The sequence below is a fragment of the Sciurus vulgaris genome, assembly GCF_902686455.1.
Source record: "Sciurus vulgaris genome assembly, chromosome: 8".
NCBI lineage: Eukaryota > Metazoa > Chordata > Mammalia > Rodentia > Sciuridae > Sciurus > Sciurus vulgaris.
In genome coordinates, this window is record NC_136468.1 from 83421223 (window position 1) to 83440245 (window position 19023).

General features: G+C 39.3%; 1 protein-coding gene across 1 annotated transcript in view; it reads left to right on the top strand.

The window, feature by feature from the left end:
• Positions 1–19023, top strand: part of DNAH11 (dynein axonemal heavy chain 11) — a 335620-nt gene that overhangs the window by 151659 nt on the left and 164938 nt on the right. Inside the window, 8 exon segments of the mRNA XM_079151923.1 lie at positions 1616–1708; positions 3358–3552; positions 4383–4460; positions 6328–6460; positions 8895–9022; positions 10038–10186; positions 14568–14718; positions 18052–18183. Coding sequence (XP_079008049.1) covers positions 1616–1708; positions 3358–3552; positions 4383–4460; positions 6328–6460; positions 8895–9022; positions 10038–10186; positions 14568–14718; positions 18052–18183 — 1059 coding nt within the window.

Genomic DNA, 19023 nt, shown 5'->3' on the forward strand with positions numbered 1-19023 from the left:
GTCCACAGAAAACAAGTGGAGGCATGATTTGAATTCTATTATTTTAAATTCTGTCTAGAATTTAAAAGAAAGATTTTGGATGTAAAGATAGAACACAGAAGGAAAAAGAAATGTTATGAATGAGATGAAGGAAAAGAAGTCTGACCAGGACAGGAGAGCTAGTGAGACACATAGTTCATAGACACCATTCCATACTGCAAGGATGAACTTGGGAGAAGAATCAGTGGACGTTTTTGAACCAAAGGAAGAATATAATGAAGGCAGTAAAGATGATTTTAGCAGTTGTTTGCAATATTTAAATGTTTAGGAGGGTCACCAAGTCCCCTTAAATTTGTGCCCAAAATTTCTTTTGTCTTCTCCCTTTAATATTGTTGCTGTAAGAACTTAGCCCTCTCCCAGACCTCCTCGCTCTTCAAATTCTGGTTCTTCCCGTCTTCCTCCCTCCTCAAGCCCCACTCTACTTCTGTATCAATGATTTTAAAGTGACTTTTACCATGAGCCACAGGGAGGGGAAAAAATACTTAGAGATCAGGACACACACCCATGCACAGGCACACACAGGAACAAGTGAACCAAGAATTTTCACCAAAACACTCCTTGCCCTTCTAACTTGCATTGCACTCTGGTGTCTTTTGATTCCACTCCGCTTTAATTTATTACCAACAAAAATGATGGTCAAGACCCACTAAATTGATTTTTGTTATCTGCTAATGGACTAAATGACATATTTATGCATGTACGTATAGTTCCACAGCCCACAAAGAATTTATAAGCATGTTAACTCATTTTACTCCTACAGCCTCTTGTGAAGTAGATGGACATGTGTCTGCCTCTTTGCAGATATTGATTCTGAGGCTCAGAGGTGGGGTCTAGCTGAGAGACCTTTGAGAGAAGGATTTTACTATGTGAACTATAGTTGGGCAAGGAAGAGAAAGTCAGTCCCACAAAATCAAACACATTTGAACCAAGTTTATTCAGTGCATCTTTATGAGCACCTCTACTGTGCCAGGCACTGTGCTGGAATCTAGAGAACAGAAGTAAGTAAGATACCTCTCTGTCTTCCAGGAGCTCAGAGCCTGTGGGAGAAGACTTCATCAGGGACAACCAGAGGAACTGGTTTATCACTCAATGTTAATAATTTGGCTTTTATTATACTTAGTGCTGGTCTCAGTGCAGGAGTGTCTAAGTGGTTAAGGGATAAGTAGGACAATTAGTCATAGAGGGCCAGGGCCAGGGAAGGGCAGGACAGCAGGGTCCTCAGTGCACAGCTGGAGAGATGTGCTTATGTTGGAGGGGAACATAGGGAAGAGTCAAGCTCCCGAGTTAGAAGGCTTATTAAGAGAGAAGAGCGTGGGAGGTAGATGGAGCCCTGGGCAAAAGCTGCAGAAAAGTGCTGTGGAAAGATTTGCTGGCAGAGGCAGGAAAATGGGAAAGAAGCTGGACACCCACCCCAGACACATGAGTTCCACAGTTTCAGAAAGGAGAAGGAAACATTTTGAATCATTAAAGCGTGCATGTATCTGAACTCTTTTAACTTGCAGCTTTTACTTCTGGAATGAGAATCTTAGTCCTTTCTCTTAATTCTTGACCACGCATACCTCTGCCTTGATTTTAGGATCATTACGACTGGGGACTTCGTGCTATTAAATCTGTCTTGGTTGTAGCTGGCTCCCTGAAACGAGGAGATAAAAATAGACCTGAAGATCAGGTACACCAAGTGCTAATGTGATTTTCTTGAGTGAGTAACTGAATGGCTTCATAGAAATGAAAGGCTGTACCTGGATGGTGAGACGGGCATAGCATGACTTCAAATAAATAACATCTATTCTTAATGCCGTACAGTTTAAAGACTGGCATTTCTTATAAGAGATTACAAGTGTTCTTGAATTTGGAGATACAATTCTGGGAAATAAAATGTGATTTTATAAGTGCTTTTGAAACATCAGTCACAAAAAGTATTTTGACAGTTATAATCAAGTGATTCAGTAATCTCTGTTTGATTTCCTTTGAGGAACACTTTAGAAACCTGATTAATTGAGTTGGAGTATTAATTCTGAAAAGTCAGGGAAGATACAACCTAATGAGAGAAATTGCATCCATTGTATGGGATGTAAAATGGGCATGAAGCAAGAAAGACGGTTGCTTAGCCCCAATGCAGGGGGTTGTTCAAAGCTGCAAGGAAAACGTTCTTCCTAGGGAGAAATGACACCGCATTATACATTTTCCCCATGAAGCACAGAGTGTAGTGAATGCCCATGACTATATGTACAGGCAGCATGGCTTCAGAAGTAGAGAAAAAAATAGAGCCAATCAGTAAGTATCTTTATATATTTAAGTGTATTTATTATATTCCTTTTTATTTGCAAGTATTTCTCATAGTCACAGTTCAGGCTTTGTCCACATTTTCTTTCGATTTTCTCCTGCTATGTGGTTATTGTGGATAGGATGCTTAGCACTTTCTCTGAAAGTTATCCTGATGTTTGAGTGATTGCTTCTAAAATCTGAAGCCCTCTTTGATTTTCAGCTAATGGAGAACTAAGTGCCAAACTAAAAATGTTTGAGATTATCATTCCGATATCTTAGAGTACTTGGGACAAATTAATCTGACAGGTTTAGTTAATTTACAATTTGGAATTTGGACATTAAGGAGAAGGGCTGTGTTTGCTGAAGGCAGAACAGAGTGTTGGTAGGGAAGGAACGGGGCTCCTTGCTGGTCCTGTCCTGACACTTATGCATCCTCTCATTTGAACCTTCTCATGTTCTGTTATGTCAACTGAAGGGCACTTCACCTCCTCATAGATAGGATGCCATCCATGAAGAACAGTACCAACACCTCACATTTCAGATGCCAGATTCTAAAGAGCATCTTCAGTTTGTTAGGTGTTTCTGAGACTTTGTCTTGCATTTTTGGGAGCGTAGAGGAGTGGCATGAGATGGAACCCAGGGACACTCTTTCCCTGAGCTACATCCCCAGTCTTTTTTTTTTTTTTTTTTTTTTTAATTATTATTATTTTGAGACTAGCTGAGGCTAGTCTCCAAATGGCAATCCTCCTGCCTCAGCCTCCTAAGTCACTGGGATTACAGGCAGGCATGCAATACAGTGCCCAGCATATTGCTTTTATTAAAGATTAACTTTAATTGGTAAATAAAAGCATAAAATATTACATCTTAGTGGGGTAACCTGAGATGATTCAATACATGTATACTTTGTATAATGTTTAAATCAGGCCAAACATATTTATCTCCTCAAGTAGTTACTGTTTCTTCATGGTAAAAACTTTGAAAAGCCTTTCTGCTGTCTTATTGAAATGTACTATATTAGCTTTTTGATAAAGTGCTTTCTGTTCTCCTTCCTAGGTACTCATGCGAGCATTAAGGGACTTCAATATGCCTAAAATAGTGACTGATGACGTCCCAGTGTTTCTGGGTCTGATCGGGGACCTTTTTCCAGCCCTGGAGGTACCCCGGAGAAGGAAGCCACACTTTGAACAGATGGTCAGGCAGTCTACCCTGGAGCTTCGCCTGCAGCCAGAGGAGAGCTTCCTTCTCAAAGTAAAAGAAGCATTTGCTTTTTGTGGCAGTCCTTGGGATTCACAGTGCAAATCACTGCTTTAGTGGTGCTCAACCAAAACATTAATTTATATTACCCTGGCCTTACTATGGTCTTAATAAATATTCCCAAGCATTTTAATATGACAATCTTAACTAAAGTAAATTTAAGTAAATATTTTAGTAGTCCCATTCAGTGAGAAGGTATAAACGTAGAGATGATGAAATTGTGGTTTGAAAGTGTACATTTCATTTATAAAACATCTTGGTGATATGCACCAAAAATTTATCTAATTCTCTCTCCCTTCTATTTTAGAGAACATTAGCAGTAAAATCATTGGTGCTTACTTTTAATGGAGGAGGAATGTCAGCAAGCACAAAAATAACCCAGGAAGATACTATCTGGCTTATCACAGTCTTGTGCATGGGCATGCTCAGTTTGGGTTTAGTGATTACATGGATGTTGTCTTACATATATAATATGTATAACAAACATACGTACTATCCATTTTAGATATTTTATGTACTATAAATCAACTCAGTTGTAGGCAATGATTGGCTGTAGACTGTTTTTGTTCAAAGCTTTATGAAGAGCGGTACCACATAATTGATAAAATAATGGTTTAATTTATTTGCACTCCTGTATTCTCTGTGGAAGATCCAGAAGAAATGATACTTGGACTTGTTGTCTGTTTTAATTTTCTTTGGACATAAAGCCAGTGGAGATTGGTTTGGGTTGTAAGGAAAAAAGAATTGGGCAAAAACAGGGTAAGATTGTCTTTTTTGTCACCAACTCATGAAAGGAAACCAATGACCAGCTGTTTGGCCTGCAGGTTGTCCAGCTTGAGGAACTGTTGACCTTGCGGCACTCTGTCTTCGTGGTTGGAAACGCAGGCACAGGAAAGAGTAAGGTATGATAAATGGTCTGGGAGCTTGCAGCCTGAGAAGACACTTTAAAATTTTTGTTGTTATTTTCAGTGCAATATAAAAGAGTTCCCTTTGCTGAAACCCACCAAAATTTTGGGTTAGAATCTGAGACTCTAGTGTTGCTGTGTTCAACAATTGACACCAACTTCCCTTACATCAGTAGAGGAGATAAACATATAAAGCATCCAGGAAAAGCAAGCTGAGATGGAGGTGGGGCTATCCAGGTGAAATGCCTGTCACCCTCCACAAGCCTTTAATTTACACACTCATACCTGTGTTCTTTTATCAAAAGAACACAGAGACCTTTTTTTTTTTTTTTGAGATCCCTGTGCTAGTTACACTATGTGTGATTTTCTCTACATGATGTTGATATGCTATGGGCGCTTTTACTCCCATTTTCAGTTCACTGCTTGATTTTGTTTGGCCTTACTGACAGTCCTGGCAGCATACTTATTTTCTTGGTTGGCAGACAGTATAGGCAGAACTGCATGCATTTTAATTCAGGATGCCTGGGTATAAACATATTTGGTAGCCAGCAACTAAAAATAATCAGAATGGGCATTGAAGTTTTAGAGCATGAGTGTATATAGAACTTGTAAGTTCTTCGACCTGAATGCAAAGTCGAACAATTGCAAAGGGAGGCTCTGTATGGAGATTTTTCTAGATAAATGTAATAATTCAAATATCAAAGTAGATAACTGATAGGCCTATCATTATTTTGTTAGAGTAAGTTTCAGATGTAGGCCATGGTTCATGGAAGGATAAAATTAAATTCTATAACTTCCAGTAGATTAATGGTTTCTAAAAATATAAGCTTACTATTCCTAAGGCATTTAATTTCTTTCATCTGGTCTTCACCTATTCAGTTCAACTTGTAGTTAAACTGATAAAACCAGATCGCTGAAGCTCAGGCCTTGTTATTTAGTAACTTACCATTCTAAAGTACTGGGCAATTGTTTATCAGTCTTTCAAAACCCTTAGGAGTAGGTCATGATGATAAATATTTAAAACAAAAGCTATGGATTTTCAGAGAAAGCAGAAGGGACAGCTGGGGCAAATGCTTGGGTTAAGGTGTCCTTTAATTAAGCAGACACATCTTGAGCATCTATTCTGTAAGTTTATATCCTCAGGCTTCTTTTCCTCATTATCTACTGCAGGATTTTTCAACCTTGGCACTAGTAACATCCTGGACTGGTTAAGTCTTTGTTGCAGGTGGCTGTTGAGGGCATTGTAAGGTGTTTAGCTGCATCTCTGCCCTCTACCCACTAAAAGCCCAGTAGCTCAATCCGGCTTCCCCCAAGTCAAGGCGGCATCCTCTTAAGGATCACTGCTTTGGGTCACTAAGTCACTCACGTATGTCCAGACCAGCATCATTGGCATCACCTGGGCCCTTGTTAGACATGCAAATTACCCATCCCACCTTATATATACCTACCAGATTAGAAACTCTGGGGTTGAGCCCAACAATCTGTTTTAACACTCTCTGGGCAGTCATGGTATATGCTAAATTTGAGGAGAAACTGATCTAAATAATTCTGGCTGGATGATTTTATAAATATGAACATGAATACATAGTCCTTCATTCTGCACACTTGGATAAAAATCTCAAATAATAGTGACTTTCTCTAGTCTAAATGATAATCGGGTGAACTGACTGTTCCCTGTGCGATTGTGAGATTAAACTTGTCAAGATGATAATGGAAATGCACATGTGTCCATTTGCCACCCTTCTCAATCTTTGTACACAGAATATCTGGTAACATGTAGTGAATAAGGAAAACCCTTTGGAAATTTTTTCCATTTAGCTTACATTAGTATTCATTTTCTTGGCTCACTTTTCCCTCTCCTCAGATTTTGAGAACACTGAACCGAACATATGTCAACATGAAGCAGAAACCCATTTGGAATGACTTGAATCCTAAAGCTGTGACAACAGATGAACTCTTTGGTTTCATACATCATGCTACCCGAGAATGGAAAGATGGCAAGTGATATTTCCCCTTTTGAAGTGATAAAAATTTATTTTTTTCTACCCAGAAAGCCATTTCTCAGAACAAGTCAATTTTTAGTCACAGTTGCAGATTTATTGTTTGTGTTGGCATTATTGGAAATATTGCAGAGAACAACAGCATTTATAATGTACAAATTAAAGCTAGATTTGAACAAGTACATGATTTTCACTTAGCAGATTCATGCTAAGAGATGTGTTTTATCCCACAACATTTGTGTCGGGGCTCCTTGTAAACCAGGAGAGAAGTCAAGACCAGTGCTTTAGGAAACAAAATGTCGGATAGAAGATGCCAACTGAGGAGTGGGTAGGCACTACTTTAGGTGCCAGGCACAGGAGTCAGTGGGGCATGTTTCTTGCCCTGCAATCCAGAATCGGAAATGGTCTGAAATCTGAAATCTTTTGAGCACATGTTTTTGGTTTCAAAGCATTTCAGATTTCACATTTTTTGGATTAGGGGTGCCTAACCGTTTAAGTCTGTACAAATATTCTAAAACCCAGGAAAATCTGAAATGTGAACTACTACTGGTCCTGAGCATTTTGAATCAGGGACACCATACCTATATCTTCAAACAAGCAGATGCTTTGGTTGAAATCTCTCATGACTCAGTAATCAGAGTAACCTGGGTATTGTCCTTGAGGTCCTTTTGCTCTGACACCTACTTTTAAGCTCACAACAGATCTTATGGGCCTTACCTTAATATGTATTCCAGTACTTCTCACCTTCTCAAGATGTTGCATAGTCAAAGCTCTGCAGTTCCACTGTCTCCCTGAGCACATCTTCCATACAGATGTCAGAGGGCTCACTTCAAGATATTACTTCTTGGCTACAGTTTCCAGTGGGTGCCCATCACCCTTAGAACCCAATCTTCCCCACGGCCTGCACGGCTCTGGTGATCGGGTATGCCTTGCCATCTCTGACTTCGTTTCCTGCACTCTGCACGTCACTTACTGTAATCATCAGTCCTGGCCTCTTGGCTGTCCCAAGCATCCTCCCATCCCAGGGCCTTGGTACCTGATGCTCCTGCCATCAGCAGCGCTCTTCCACTGAATGTCTGCATGGCTTGCTCCCTTGGGTTATTGCAATCTCACTAAATGTCACACCAGAGAAAACTTTCCTGATGACCTCATGTAAAGTAGGACACACTGTCATTCTTGGTCCTCCTCTCTTGTATAAGCTCTTTTCTCATCTGTGGGACCATTTTTGCTATTTAGCCTAGTTGCTGTTGCTGCCTATTTTTTTTTTTTTTTTTTTTCCCTAACAGTACTGAGTATTGAACAACCCAAGGGCACCCGACCTTTGAGCTACGTTTTGAGACAGGGTCTTGCTAAGTTGCTCAGGCTGGCCTTGTACTAGCCATCCTTCTGCCTCAGCACCGCCCCTGCCCAAAGTACCTAGGATTACAGGCACGTACCACCACGCCAGACCTAGTTTCTTTTTATAAAAGATGATGCCAGGGAGAAAACCATGTTCTGTTTATGTGTGAAGTCTGTGGACGCTGTTCATGTCAGGGACTGTAAGAAAAGGTTGCTGGGTTCTGTATAAATCCTGGTGGTAGGTTCTGCTAGATGCTCTCACTTACTTTGACATAAAATACTTCCCAGAAGACACACATCACATGCACGCACCAGGCAGGATTGTTCATCCTGGTATTATACACTTGAGTTTGAAAAGCCAGCAACAATTAAACATGCTGGGTGACACACCGCACTTAGATATGTCATCAAAGCAAAAGGGACGAGGGGCTTAAAATGTTTTTATCTGTAGATCTTGTGAAGTAATGATAACTTAATAAAATGTCAGTGACCAAATATGTCATAGAGATATGGCACTTCTGAGTGCTTTTACTTTAGAATTGTGCTTCTTTTTAATTATTTTAATTTTTTACAGACTGCATTTTGATTCATTGTACTCAAATGGGGTACATCATTTCATTTCTATGGTTGTACATGATGTAGATTCATACAATTTTTAAATATTATTGAAAAAAATTGAGAAAGGTGTCATAAACTAATATGTAATCTAAACAGACTGAACATATGTGCATGGAAAAGGATGGCCTCCATTTAGTTTGTTTTGAGTATTATGTGTGGTTCCTTCAGTAAAGCCCCACAACTGTCCTTTAAGGAAAGTAATGTTATCCATGTTTAACATACAGCAAAACTCCGACTTGGAAGGTAAGGATCCATCATCCCTGGGAGGTAAAAATTGTCCATTGATAAATGGTAAAATTGGATCTGGAGCCCACATGGAGCACAAAAGTATTATTCATTGCCCACAAGAAAAAAAGCAGGAATTTATTTTTTATTCACTTAATTCAAGTGTTTCACAGAGAAATAATACAAATTTATTTTAGAAATATACAACACTCAATTCTATTATATTATATTAGCAGTGTTTACTTTATAGGTCTCTTCTCATCCATTCTGCGAGAACAAGCAAATCTCATGCATGATGGTCCAAAATGGATAGTCCTGGATGGAGATATTGACCCCACATGGATTGAATCACTCAATACGGTCATGGATGACAACAAAGTGAGTATGCTGCAGCGTCAAACCTTAAACGTAGCATCTTGAAAGTGCAGAGAGTTCCAGTCACTTGCTGATGTTAATTCTAGCTTGCACTCATTAACCCAGTGCTCCTTATGTTAATCACTATTTTGATAAATGACATTTTCCTCATATTTCTCTTAATTTCACAAAATCTAAAGTAACACATTCTCTTTATCTCTATAAATTTAATTACCTTTAACGAGAGTTAGATATATGTGTAAGATTTTAGTTTCACATTTTACCAGTTTCTAAGAGCTAGGCATAAATTATTATATCCTATATGGTCTTTGGTTAAATATAGAATACTTAAGACTATAAAAGAATGAGTTTGTGCCATATGATAATTGGCGAATATAGCTATTGAAATGAGCAAGTTCCTCTTGCTTTCAGACTGTATTTGAACACTTTCTAAGTGTTTTGCAAAGGTTAATTCAGCATCCCAACAAAAGCCAAATATGATAGAACTGGCTCTGAAATACCAATTAAGCAACATGAAGTCTATTCTTGGGGACAGGATGGAGAAATCAGTAGCCATCGTTGCTCCAGAATAGAATTAGTAACCACCTTACGTTAGTTGTGATCACTGTTTTCTGAACCAAGACCTTGTTCATCAGAACATACAGGTCTGAGGTCTTCATACCTGCATGAGTTTCTATAGGACAACTGATAACTGTGAGGTTTCAGATTCTGGAGAATATTTATTTTTTGTGACATTCAGTCTAATCATGTCAACTTACATTTTTCTTGGTAATTACCGCAGTTGGTTAGAAATTGACCTTTACAAGTCATTTAGGCGATTTTATTCCTTGAGGATCAGTCAGGCCATCTCAGGGATGAACTGAGGTCTTGATTCTGATGTGCTTCTAACCGGGGATGGTAAGCTTGCAGCCCTTGGCTCTCCCAGGGAGAGCCCTTTGGTTGTGGAGCTAATTTGGCAGTGTTCCTCTTGCTCCCAATGACAGTTTGCTAGTATTGACTGCTGTGCTGCTCATTCTAGGTACTGACCCTGGCCAGCAACGAGCGGGTGGCCCTCACTCCTTCCATGAGGCTTCTGTTTGAGATACATCATTTGAGGACAGCGACCCCAGCAACTGTCTCCAGAGCTGGTATTCTATATGTGAACCCACAAGATTTGGGCTGGAATCCGTGAGTCTTTCTTTCTTTTCTTTTTTATTATAGCAAAAAAGAAAAAAAAACATAAAATTTCCCATGTTTAAGTATAAGTTAGATCAGTGTCATTAAGTACGTTGACCTTATTGAGTAACTGTTGCCACCATCCATCCACAGAATTTTCTTCATCTTCCCATATGGAAATTCTGTAATCATTAAGCAACAACTCCATTTCTCCGTCTTCTCGGCTTGACGCAGCCTTTGTGTACTTTATCTCTGAATTTGACTATTCTGAGTATCTCATGTAAATGGAATCACACACCATTTGTCCTCTTGTGATGGGCTTATTTCACCAGTGTAATTTTCAAATCTTTTTTAGGACGTACCCAAAAGTAGAATTGCTGGATCATATGTGAATTCTGTTTTTAATTTTTCCAAAACCTTTCATCCTGTTTTCCACAGGAGCCATACCATTTCACGATCCTTCCCACAATGCACAAAACTATCCAATTTCTCTACATTCTCACCAATACTTTTTCCCCCTTCTTTCCTCTTAGTAGCCATGCTAATTGGGGGGAGGTAGTATCTAATTGTAATTTTGATTTGCATTTCTCTAATGATTAGTAATCTAGAACATGTTTCCATGTGCTTATCATTTGCATATCAACTTTGGAATAATATCTGTCCCATATCCATTTTTTTAATCAATCTTGGGTTACAAAAGCTAAATATCATCACTTGGAGAAGATATTGGCAATTAAATTTAAGGCTCACTAGATGGATTTAAATGAACCTCTGGACATCTTCATCATTTTTACTTGGACATTGCCTTGTTCACACACATGGGACATGTTACAAACTCAGTAAATATTTGTTGGATAAGTGAATAAATAATAGCTTATGTGATGCACTTAAATGTAAGTAAATTAATAAGCATATATGTGTTTGCATATAATATGCTTACGTGAGCAGTGAAAATGCTTTGATTTAGAGCAAGATTTTGTGCCCACTTGCTTACTCTTCAAATGCTTACACTTTCCAGTTTGTGCTGGTGGCCACTTGTCACCTTCAGCAGTTCCACTCTGCACTGTAGGAACCACTGATCTCTACAGGTAATCATGTGCTGCCCGGCACACATCCCGTGTCAGATACCTTCTGTTTTTCCTTCCAAACATATTCTCCCTCCTCCTCCCCTTGCTCTGGGTCCTGAGAGGCTGTACCACACAAACCACGTCATTGGGCTCCTTGCCCTCTGACTTCTGGTCTATTTGGCCAATGAGGATCCCTGGCAGGAAGTGAGAGGGAGAGAAGAGGGTGAAGTCAGGCTGTTTATTTCTTGGGCTCCCTCCCCACAGGGTTACATTAGGATACTGTGTCCCTTAATTATAGGTCACAGCCCCTCTTGAATTTCTCCACGAGGTACCTTCCCTCCAGGTTGTGGTAGACCTCCATTCTCATGACCCAGCAGGCACAGGTTCACTGAATTTGGGTGAGGCAGGTGTGATTTTTAAATGTCTAAAATGGAGAGTCATTTGTGGGCTAATAGCTCCTTTGCCCAGCGAGAGTTCTGTCTCTTGGAGGTGCTTCTATGTTGGCTGAAGGAGTCTCTCCAGCGTCCCTCAACTCTCCCACATAGAGACCACAAGCCCCCTTTGCTGGTGGCAGGTTTCACTTCCTTCAGGGGATCCCCCACCCCTGCTGGTGTGGCAGATTTCCATAGTGACCCCACAAGACCCAAGTCTTTCAGTCACATCATGTGGAGATTTGGGCTAACAAAAGCTTCTCTAAGTCCCATTTTAAAAAGGACTTTCATCCAGTACATCAAAGTCCCAGGTTGCTTAAAGAGGTGTCCAGTGGGCATTCTTAAATAGCTCTCTCTTCACCATTGGATTTTACTTTTTTGAGGTTTTTATTTTATCTAAGATGAATGGGTAGGTTTTAATTTTCATGTGTGTAACTAAAGATCTAGCCAAGTTACTTTCCAAAACAATGGGAATCATCTCAAAAGTATATTTTTATATTTCTACCTCCCATTCAGAACATTTCAGTAAGCTGCCAGAAAATGGCTATTTCAGGGTTAGGGGATTTTTTCACTCCATAATTATTGGATAGTTTAGCACCTTATTTTAATGCCATAATGTGATAACTTTGCATGTATTAATTAATTTAGTATTCACTTAACTCCTGAGATCAATTATATTTATTAATCTAGTTTTCTAAACTAGTATCTAGGGTCTTGCTTTTCCCAAATTTTTTTGTTTCCAAGTGTTTAAAACTATAGAAAAGTTGAAAAGGTGCAATGTACAACCATAGGCCTTATTCCTACAATCACCACTTGTTACTATTTTACATTTGCTTTCTCTCTGGCTGTGCAGTCTCTCTCTCTCTCTCTCTCTCTCTCTCTCTCTCTCTCTCTCTCTCTCTCTCTCTCTCTCTCTCTCTCTCTCTCTCTCTTTCTCTCTCTCCTAGGCATAGAGATATATTTTATTATTTTTTTCAGAAATACCTGAAAGTAAGTTGGAGATATTAAGATACTTCATCCCTAAGTACTTCAGGCATTTATCTTCTGAAAGCTAGGTTAGCTTTCTACATGAACACAATATGATTAACACACCTAAGAAATGTATCCTTAATCTGTTACCTAATAGTCATTTTTTCAAATTTTGCCAATTCCCTCAGTAATTTCTTTGAGGCTACTACCACTGTGGCTCAATGAATAGTAATCAGCTATCCCTAAATGCAGAACCTTCAGGGCTATTTTTGAGGCTACTGCTCCTAGTTATTCTTGAGATGTCCTCTGTTCCCTCACACACTTGGAAGCGACTTTGGGGGGAGATGGGACATAAAAATCTTAAAACCAGTCAGAGCTGCCACCTCTTATGCCAGACACTACTTTACTCACAGTGCACACAGAGGTAGAGGCAAGATCTGAACCCAGGTGCTAATTAGTAACCTTAACTGAGAGTTTGTTACACGTCAGGTAGTAATCTAAGCACTTTACATTTATATTGGTTCAATTCTCACAACAAGAAAGTCTTTATAATTGTCTTCATTTATAGATAAGAAAATTGAGGCACAGACAGGTTAAGTAACCTACCCCAGATAACACAGTTTAAAAATGATGGCACTAGAATCTAGATTCAGGTAGTCTGAGTTTTAGAGTTTTGTCTCCTTATGCAGTCCTCTTCTCCACCATAAGCTGTGGATACCAAGATTCTACTCCGACAGCTGATGGACAATAAAACCAGTAACTGGTGGATAAGTGTGACCTTCATGGCTTTGTCCACCTGCTTTGCTTTGTTCTGTGGTTCCCCATCACTACCACTGAGAGATACTCTATCAAATCACTCTCCCATCTGGACTTCCATGAGAACCATTCCTCATGGACCTGAAAACGTTTTGACAGATGACATTTTAATAAATCTAACTATGGCATAAGACAGTTGACTATTTAATAAAACCCTACCATGAAGTCTCATGGAAAGCAAAGGAAGCCTTTTGTACAACAGTCTGCTTGCCCTAATTTCTTCTGATACTCAAAATGTAAAATCTCATTCGCTTAAAGCCAAGTGCAGCTGCAATTGGCCTGTGGTCACACTGCTGCCCTGTTGGCTGTGGAGTGTATTTATTTTCTCTGCTTCTTCCTTGATCAGAACTTCCTCAGTGATTATTTCTCATTTAGCACCTCTTAGTTCACCCCAGAGACTACTCTGGATGCTACTAAGTCATGCTTTGTTTTATTGATACATAGCTTATTAATATGTTAGAGGTATTTAATGTATCAAAATTAAAATTTTATAAGGTTCAGATTGATGTGTGTGTGTGTGTGTGTGTGTGTGTGTGTGTGTGTGTGTGTGTGTACAGATATATCAATTTATAAAAGCATAAGATCCCACTTCAGAGCCTGTGATTGGAAACACATTATCAGCTACCGGTTGTCAGAAACATTGAGTCCAGTGGAAAAGGAGGTCCTTTGAAATTGCCCCTGTGGAATTTTCACCTCTTTTGTAACTGATTTCTCATTACTAAATAATTGATGCCAAATGTAATCAAGAAAAATTCCTGGCTGTTGTCATAAATAAGGCCTCTGCCATGAAAACAGTTCGTCCCTGAGGGAATGACGGGCTGCACTTCCTTCTAAATGCTTCATAATGGCCTCCTTACCCTCTATTGTGTTTGGCTTCTAAGTGCTATTAGAAGTTTCTTTTGCATTCTTTTCATTAAGTTAAAAATGGCCATTAAAGCAAATTTTTAAAGGGCCATTTTAAAATATTTCTGCTTTGAGAAACAGAACGACCCCACTAAACAGATCCCTGAAGTATTGCAGCAAGCTGTGTTGAAGGGGAACTCTGCACGTGCTGAAATTCTGCTTTTCAAGCCTGGTGTTCAGTAAAAGCTTTTCTGTGTTTCTTTTCAGATATGTGGCCAGTTGGATAGACAGAAGACAGCATCAATCAGAAAAGGCCAATTTAACTATTCTTTTTGATAAATATGTTCCAGCATGCTTGGATAAGCTGAGAACAAGCTTTAAGGCCATCACCTCAATTCCAGAGAATAGCCTGGTGCAGGTTTGTCCTCAGTTACACTGTCTGACATTCAGGTCCTGATGGGGCTTGACAAAGACAGCACATGTTTTTGCTTGCTTAGGAAGGTAGAAAGATTTCTGGGATTGTTAGGATGCTCCTGCCTCAGGCCCTGGTTTCCCTGGAACGTTTTGCAAACCCCTATCACACGCTTCACACCATGTTGTCATTTGGATTTGTGGTCGGTTTTTCTCAAGATTATTAACGGAAGGACTAAAGTCATATGTTATTCATTTTCTTACACCCAGCGGTTTACATAGTTCCTAGCACATAGCAGATGCTAAATGTGTTTGTGGAATGTTTGTTCCTCCCGAGTTTGTTGGAACAGAATTAGAAGAACAAGGAGCCTCAGTTTTTCTAGCTGCTGTGTAACTTGCTCAGAGAAGGTACTCAGTATGTTTGGGGTTTGTTTTGCTTAGTGCTGTGGATTGAACCCAGGGGTGCTCTCTCCCTGAGCTACATCCCCAGCCCTTTATATTTTTTACTTTGAGACAGAGTCTCACTAAGTTGCCCAGGCTGGCCTCAAACTTGCCATCCTCCTGCTTCAGTCTCCTGAGTTGCTGAAATTACAGACATGCGCCTCTGGGGCCAGCCTCAGTATGTTTTGTGAATAAAGTCAATCTGTGCAATGAAAGATGTCCAAAAGTGAGTAAGGGAGGTGGTCCTAATTCTTTAAGTACCGTCACCCACAGATTTTCCCTCCCCAGAATATTCCTGATTGCCTGTCAATCTACATGAAGATTTCATAATATTCTTGGAATAATTTTCTGATCCTCCTTGTGAGTCAACTGGTAAGAGTGAAGGGCATGTGTGATTTGTTGTCATGGAAGCGAAGGGAAATAATTTACAGTGCACAGAAATGAAGATTGTGATCATAATCTCAGCATGAAGAAAAGCTGTCCCCAGTCCTTACAAATATCCAACTTCACAAAAGGGTCACAATTGAAACCTTTTTTTTTTTTTTTTTTTTTTTTAATTCTTTCCTGTAGGAACAAAATTGGTTTCTAAGTACTTTGTTACCATTAAGTTACTGTGTAACCAAATTTTGTTTGAAGCTAAATTAGAAATAGTTGCAGGCATAATAAGAAGGGAAAGTTCAGGTTTTTGGATAATTCACACACCAATTAAGTAAACGATAGTATTCAACAGTAATTATCCGAGGTATAATTTATTTCTGAAAGCAGGTCTGAATTTATTCATAATGAATTAATTATGTGGTTAGCCTAATTAGACTTCCTCTGGTGTAATCCTTGCAGAAGCATGATCGTGTTCTTTCTCAAGTTGACTTGGGTATTTGTGCAATTCTCTGGTGTGAACTTTTTCATTCAAGAGTAGTGTGAAAATAGGTCAGTAGGAATTAATATGACTTTTGCTCTCACTTCTTCCTTTTCGTAGTATTCAGAAATAGCATTTACCCCTAGCTCCTTTTAAGCTGCTGTCTTATGGAGTAGTCTGTTTTCTGTGATTATTTATAAGTACAGGAATTTGAGACCAAAATGGGGGTACAAGAAAGTAACTTAAAAGGCCTGGCTTAAGGGCCAGAGATATAGCTCTGTTGGTAGAGTGCTTGCCTTGCAAGCACAAGGCCCTGGGTTCAATCCCCAGCACTGCAAAAAAAAAAAAAAAAAAAAAAAGAGGTCTGGCTTTAAAATATTAATGAACTGTCTCCCAGTATAGGAAAGATCTTTTTAAAAAAAAAAAATTATTTTTGTCAAAGTATACTAACTCTTTGAGTATATGGATTAAAGTGTTATTTTGTTAATTGCTGATGCAGAACTCCAAGTGTTTTTCAAGTACTGTGGAAGAAAAGAGAATTATCATAAGACTTATTGGAGTGTTCACCTAATAACATCACATTGAGACCCTTCAGTCTGTTTAACTGATCCTTAAAACAATGTGGTTTCTACTTAGAGCAAAACCCTGAGGTTTTTCCTGATAACAAAGTTGATGAGTTTTATTAAAAGATTGTTTCAAATTGGTAAACGTGGATGATGTGAAATAGAAATCAAGCAAGATTTTATAATAGTGCTATAACTATTTGAAGAAAATCATTTCCCCATTTTTCGTGGCTAGAAAAGAAATACTCAGCCAGGCATGGTGGTGAATGCCTGTAATCCCAGTGACTTGGGAGTCTGAGTCAGGAGGATCACAATTTTGAGACCAGCCTCGGCAACTTAGCAAGGGCCTGTCTCAAAATAAAAAGGACTGCAGATGTGACTCAGTGGTTAAGTGTGCCCAGGTTTGATCCCTGGTGCAAAACAAAACAAAAAACAATGCTAAGCTTCCATTGCTGTGCAGATGTGTGATAGTGACCAAATTCTATTATTGCCTCCAAAAACCAGGGTGAGAGTTTCTTTCATTTTTAGGGTCTGTGACAATGCTAATTAAAAACAACCATTTTGTGTTTCAGTAAACTAGCCCTAAATTTGTTCATCTCTGGTTACTGTTTCATATGATAAAGCTTTTTGCTGCAAGGTTGACAAGATTGCCTTGCACATGCGGTATCTTTAAACAGGACCAACAGAATGTGTTCTGTTTCACCTGCAGGGTATGAAGAACAAGTTCCTGAACAGCATTTCTTCCAAGGTTAAATGTAGTCTGCTGTCCAAAAAATGCCACTGGCAAGGCTGCTAGTTCAGCTTTCTAAATTTATGACACCAGGTGGAAAAAAATGGCTGCCAAAGCCCTAAGGAAAGTGGGTTGCCTAGTATCCACAAGAGGACAGGTTTAGCAATGCCTGTCTGTCCAGTGGAATCTGAAAGATTCAACCCTAATTATATTACAGAGCAACACTTATCAATCAGGAAAGATGCCTTTGATATGGTTTTAAGTGAGAAAGCAAATTACAGAATACCATGTTAATAAGAGTCCCTATTTATAGTGAATATAAACAAATATTCATTATTGTTTTTCTTTTAGCTCATATATCTTCCTGGTTTGTCCAGTGATTATTAATTTAATCATTAAAATTTTCATTTTGAGTAATTTATTTTTCTTGGACTATTAAATTGGCTAAAAGTGATTTAAAAACTTGGGGGATTGACTTAAATGCCTAAGGCAATCATTTTTTTTTTTCTTCTCCCAATGTAGCAAGTCAGAGTTCTGAAAAATTATATAATGGCCTAAGGATAATAAAAAGTTGTAATAAAAAGTCCTTTGGGCTGGGGATATAGCTCGGTTGGTAGAGTGTTTGCCTCGCAAGCACAAGACCCTGGGTTCAAATTCCCAGCACCACAAAAAAAAAAAAAAAAAAAAAAAAAAAGTCCTTTGAACCTGTTTTACTATTTAAAAACTAATTGGCTGTTTCTTTTTCTTTAGACCATTTGTGCTTTTCTGGAGTGTTTGTTAACTCCTGAAAATGTACCTTTGGATAGCCCAAAAGAAGTTTATGAAATCTATTTTGTCTTTGCGTGTGTCTGGGCTTTTGGAGGCACCCTGCTTCAAGATCAGGTATATTGAGAAATGGTTGACAGCCCCAGTTTTACTTGCAGGGTGTGGGGGTTGATACATGATTCCTGTTGTTTTGTTATGCTATCTTAACTCCTCTCTGCTTGCCTTGTTCTCACTGGAACCTGTGCATTCTGGAGGCAATCCCATGCAGGCAGACGGTTGTCACCGCAGCTGACAGTGCAGTTCATGGCCTTCAGCCTGGCTCACCCCTCTGAGCTCGAGGCTGTGTCCACCTGCCTCCAGAGTATTACCTGCTGCATGCTGATCCACAGACCAGCACACTCTGTACCTGACACACACCTCTTCCTCTAGCCCCACCCAAATTTGCTCCTTCTCTTCAACTTTATTCTCCTGAGTGATATATTCTTTTGAGTTGCTCTAATTAAAAGAGTGGGAAAATCACTCTTCCTTTTTTCCACATCCCATGGTCTCAAACTCTTTCAGTTTCACTTACAAAGTAGCTGCTGAGTCTGTCTCCTCACTCTCTTGTGTACAGCCCTAAAGCAGGAGTCAGTCATCCTTAGATTGCCCTGAGTTCTCACAGTAGCTTAACTCAGGCTGCCATAACAAATATCTTAGACAGAGTGGCTAAAACCACAGAAATTTACTTCTTACCATACTGAAGGCTGGAAGTCCAAGATCAAGGTACCAGCATGATTGGGTTCTGGTGAGGACTGTCTTTCTGGCCTCTTCTCTGTCCTCATGTGGCAGAGAGAGAAGGCAGCAATTTCTGCCGTCTCTTCTTACACGGGCACTCATCCCATCATGACCTCATCTAAACTTAATTATCTCCCAAAGGTTCCATCTCCAGATACCATCATGTGGGCAGTTAGGGCTTCT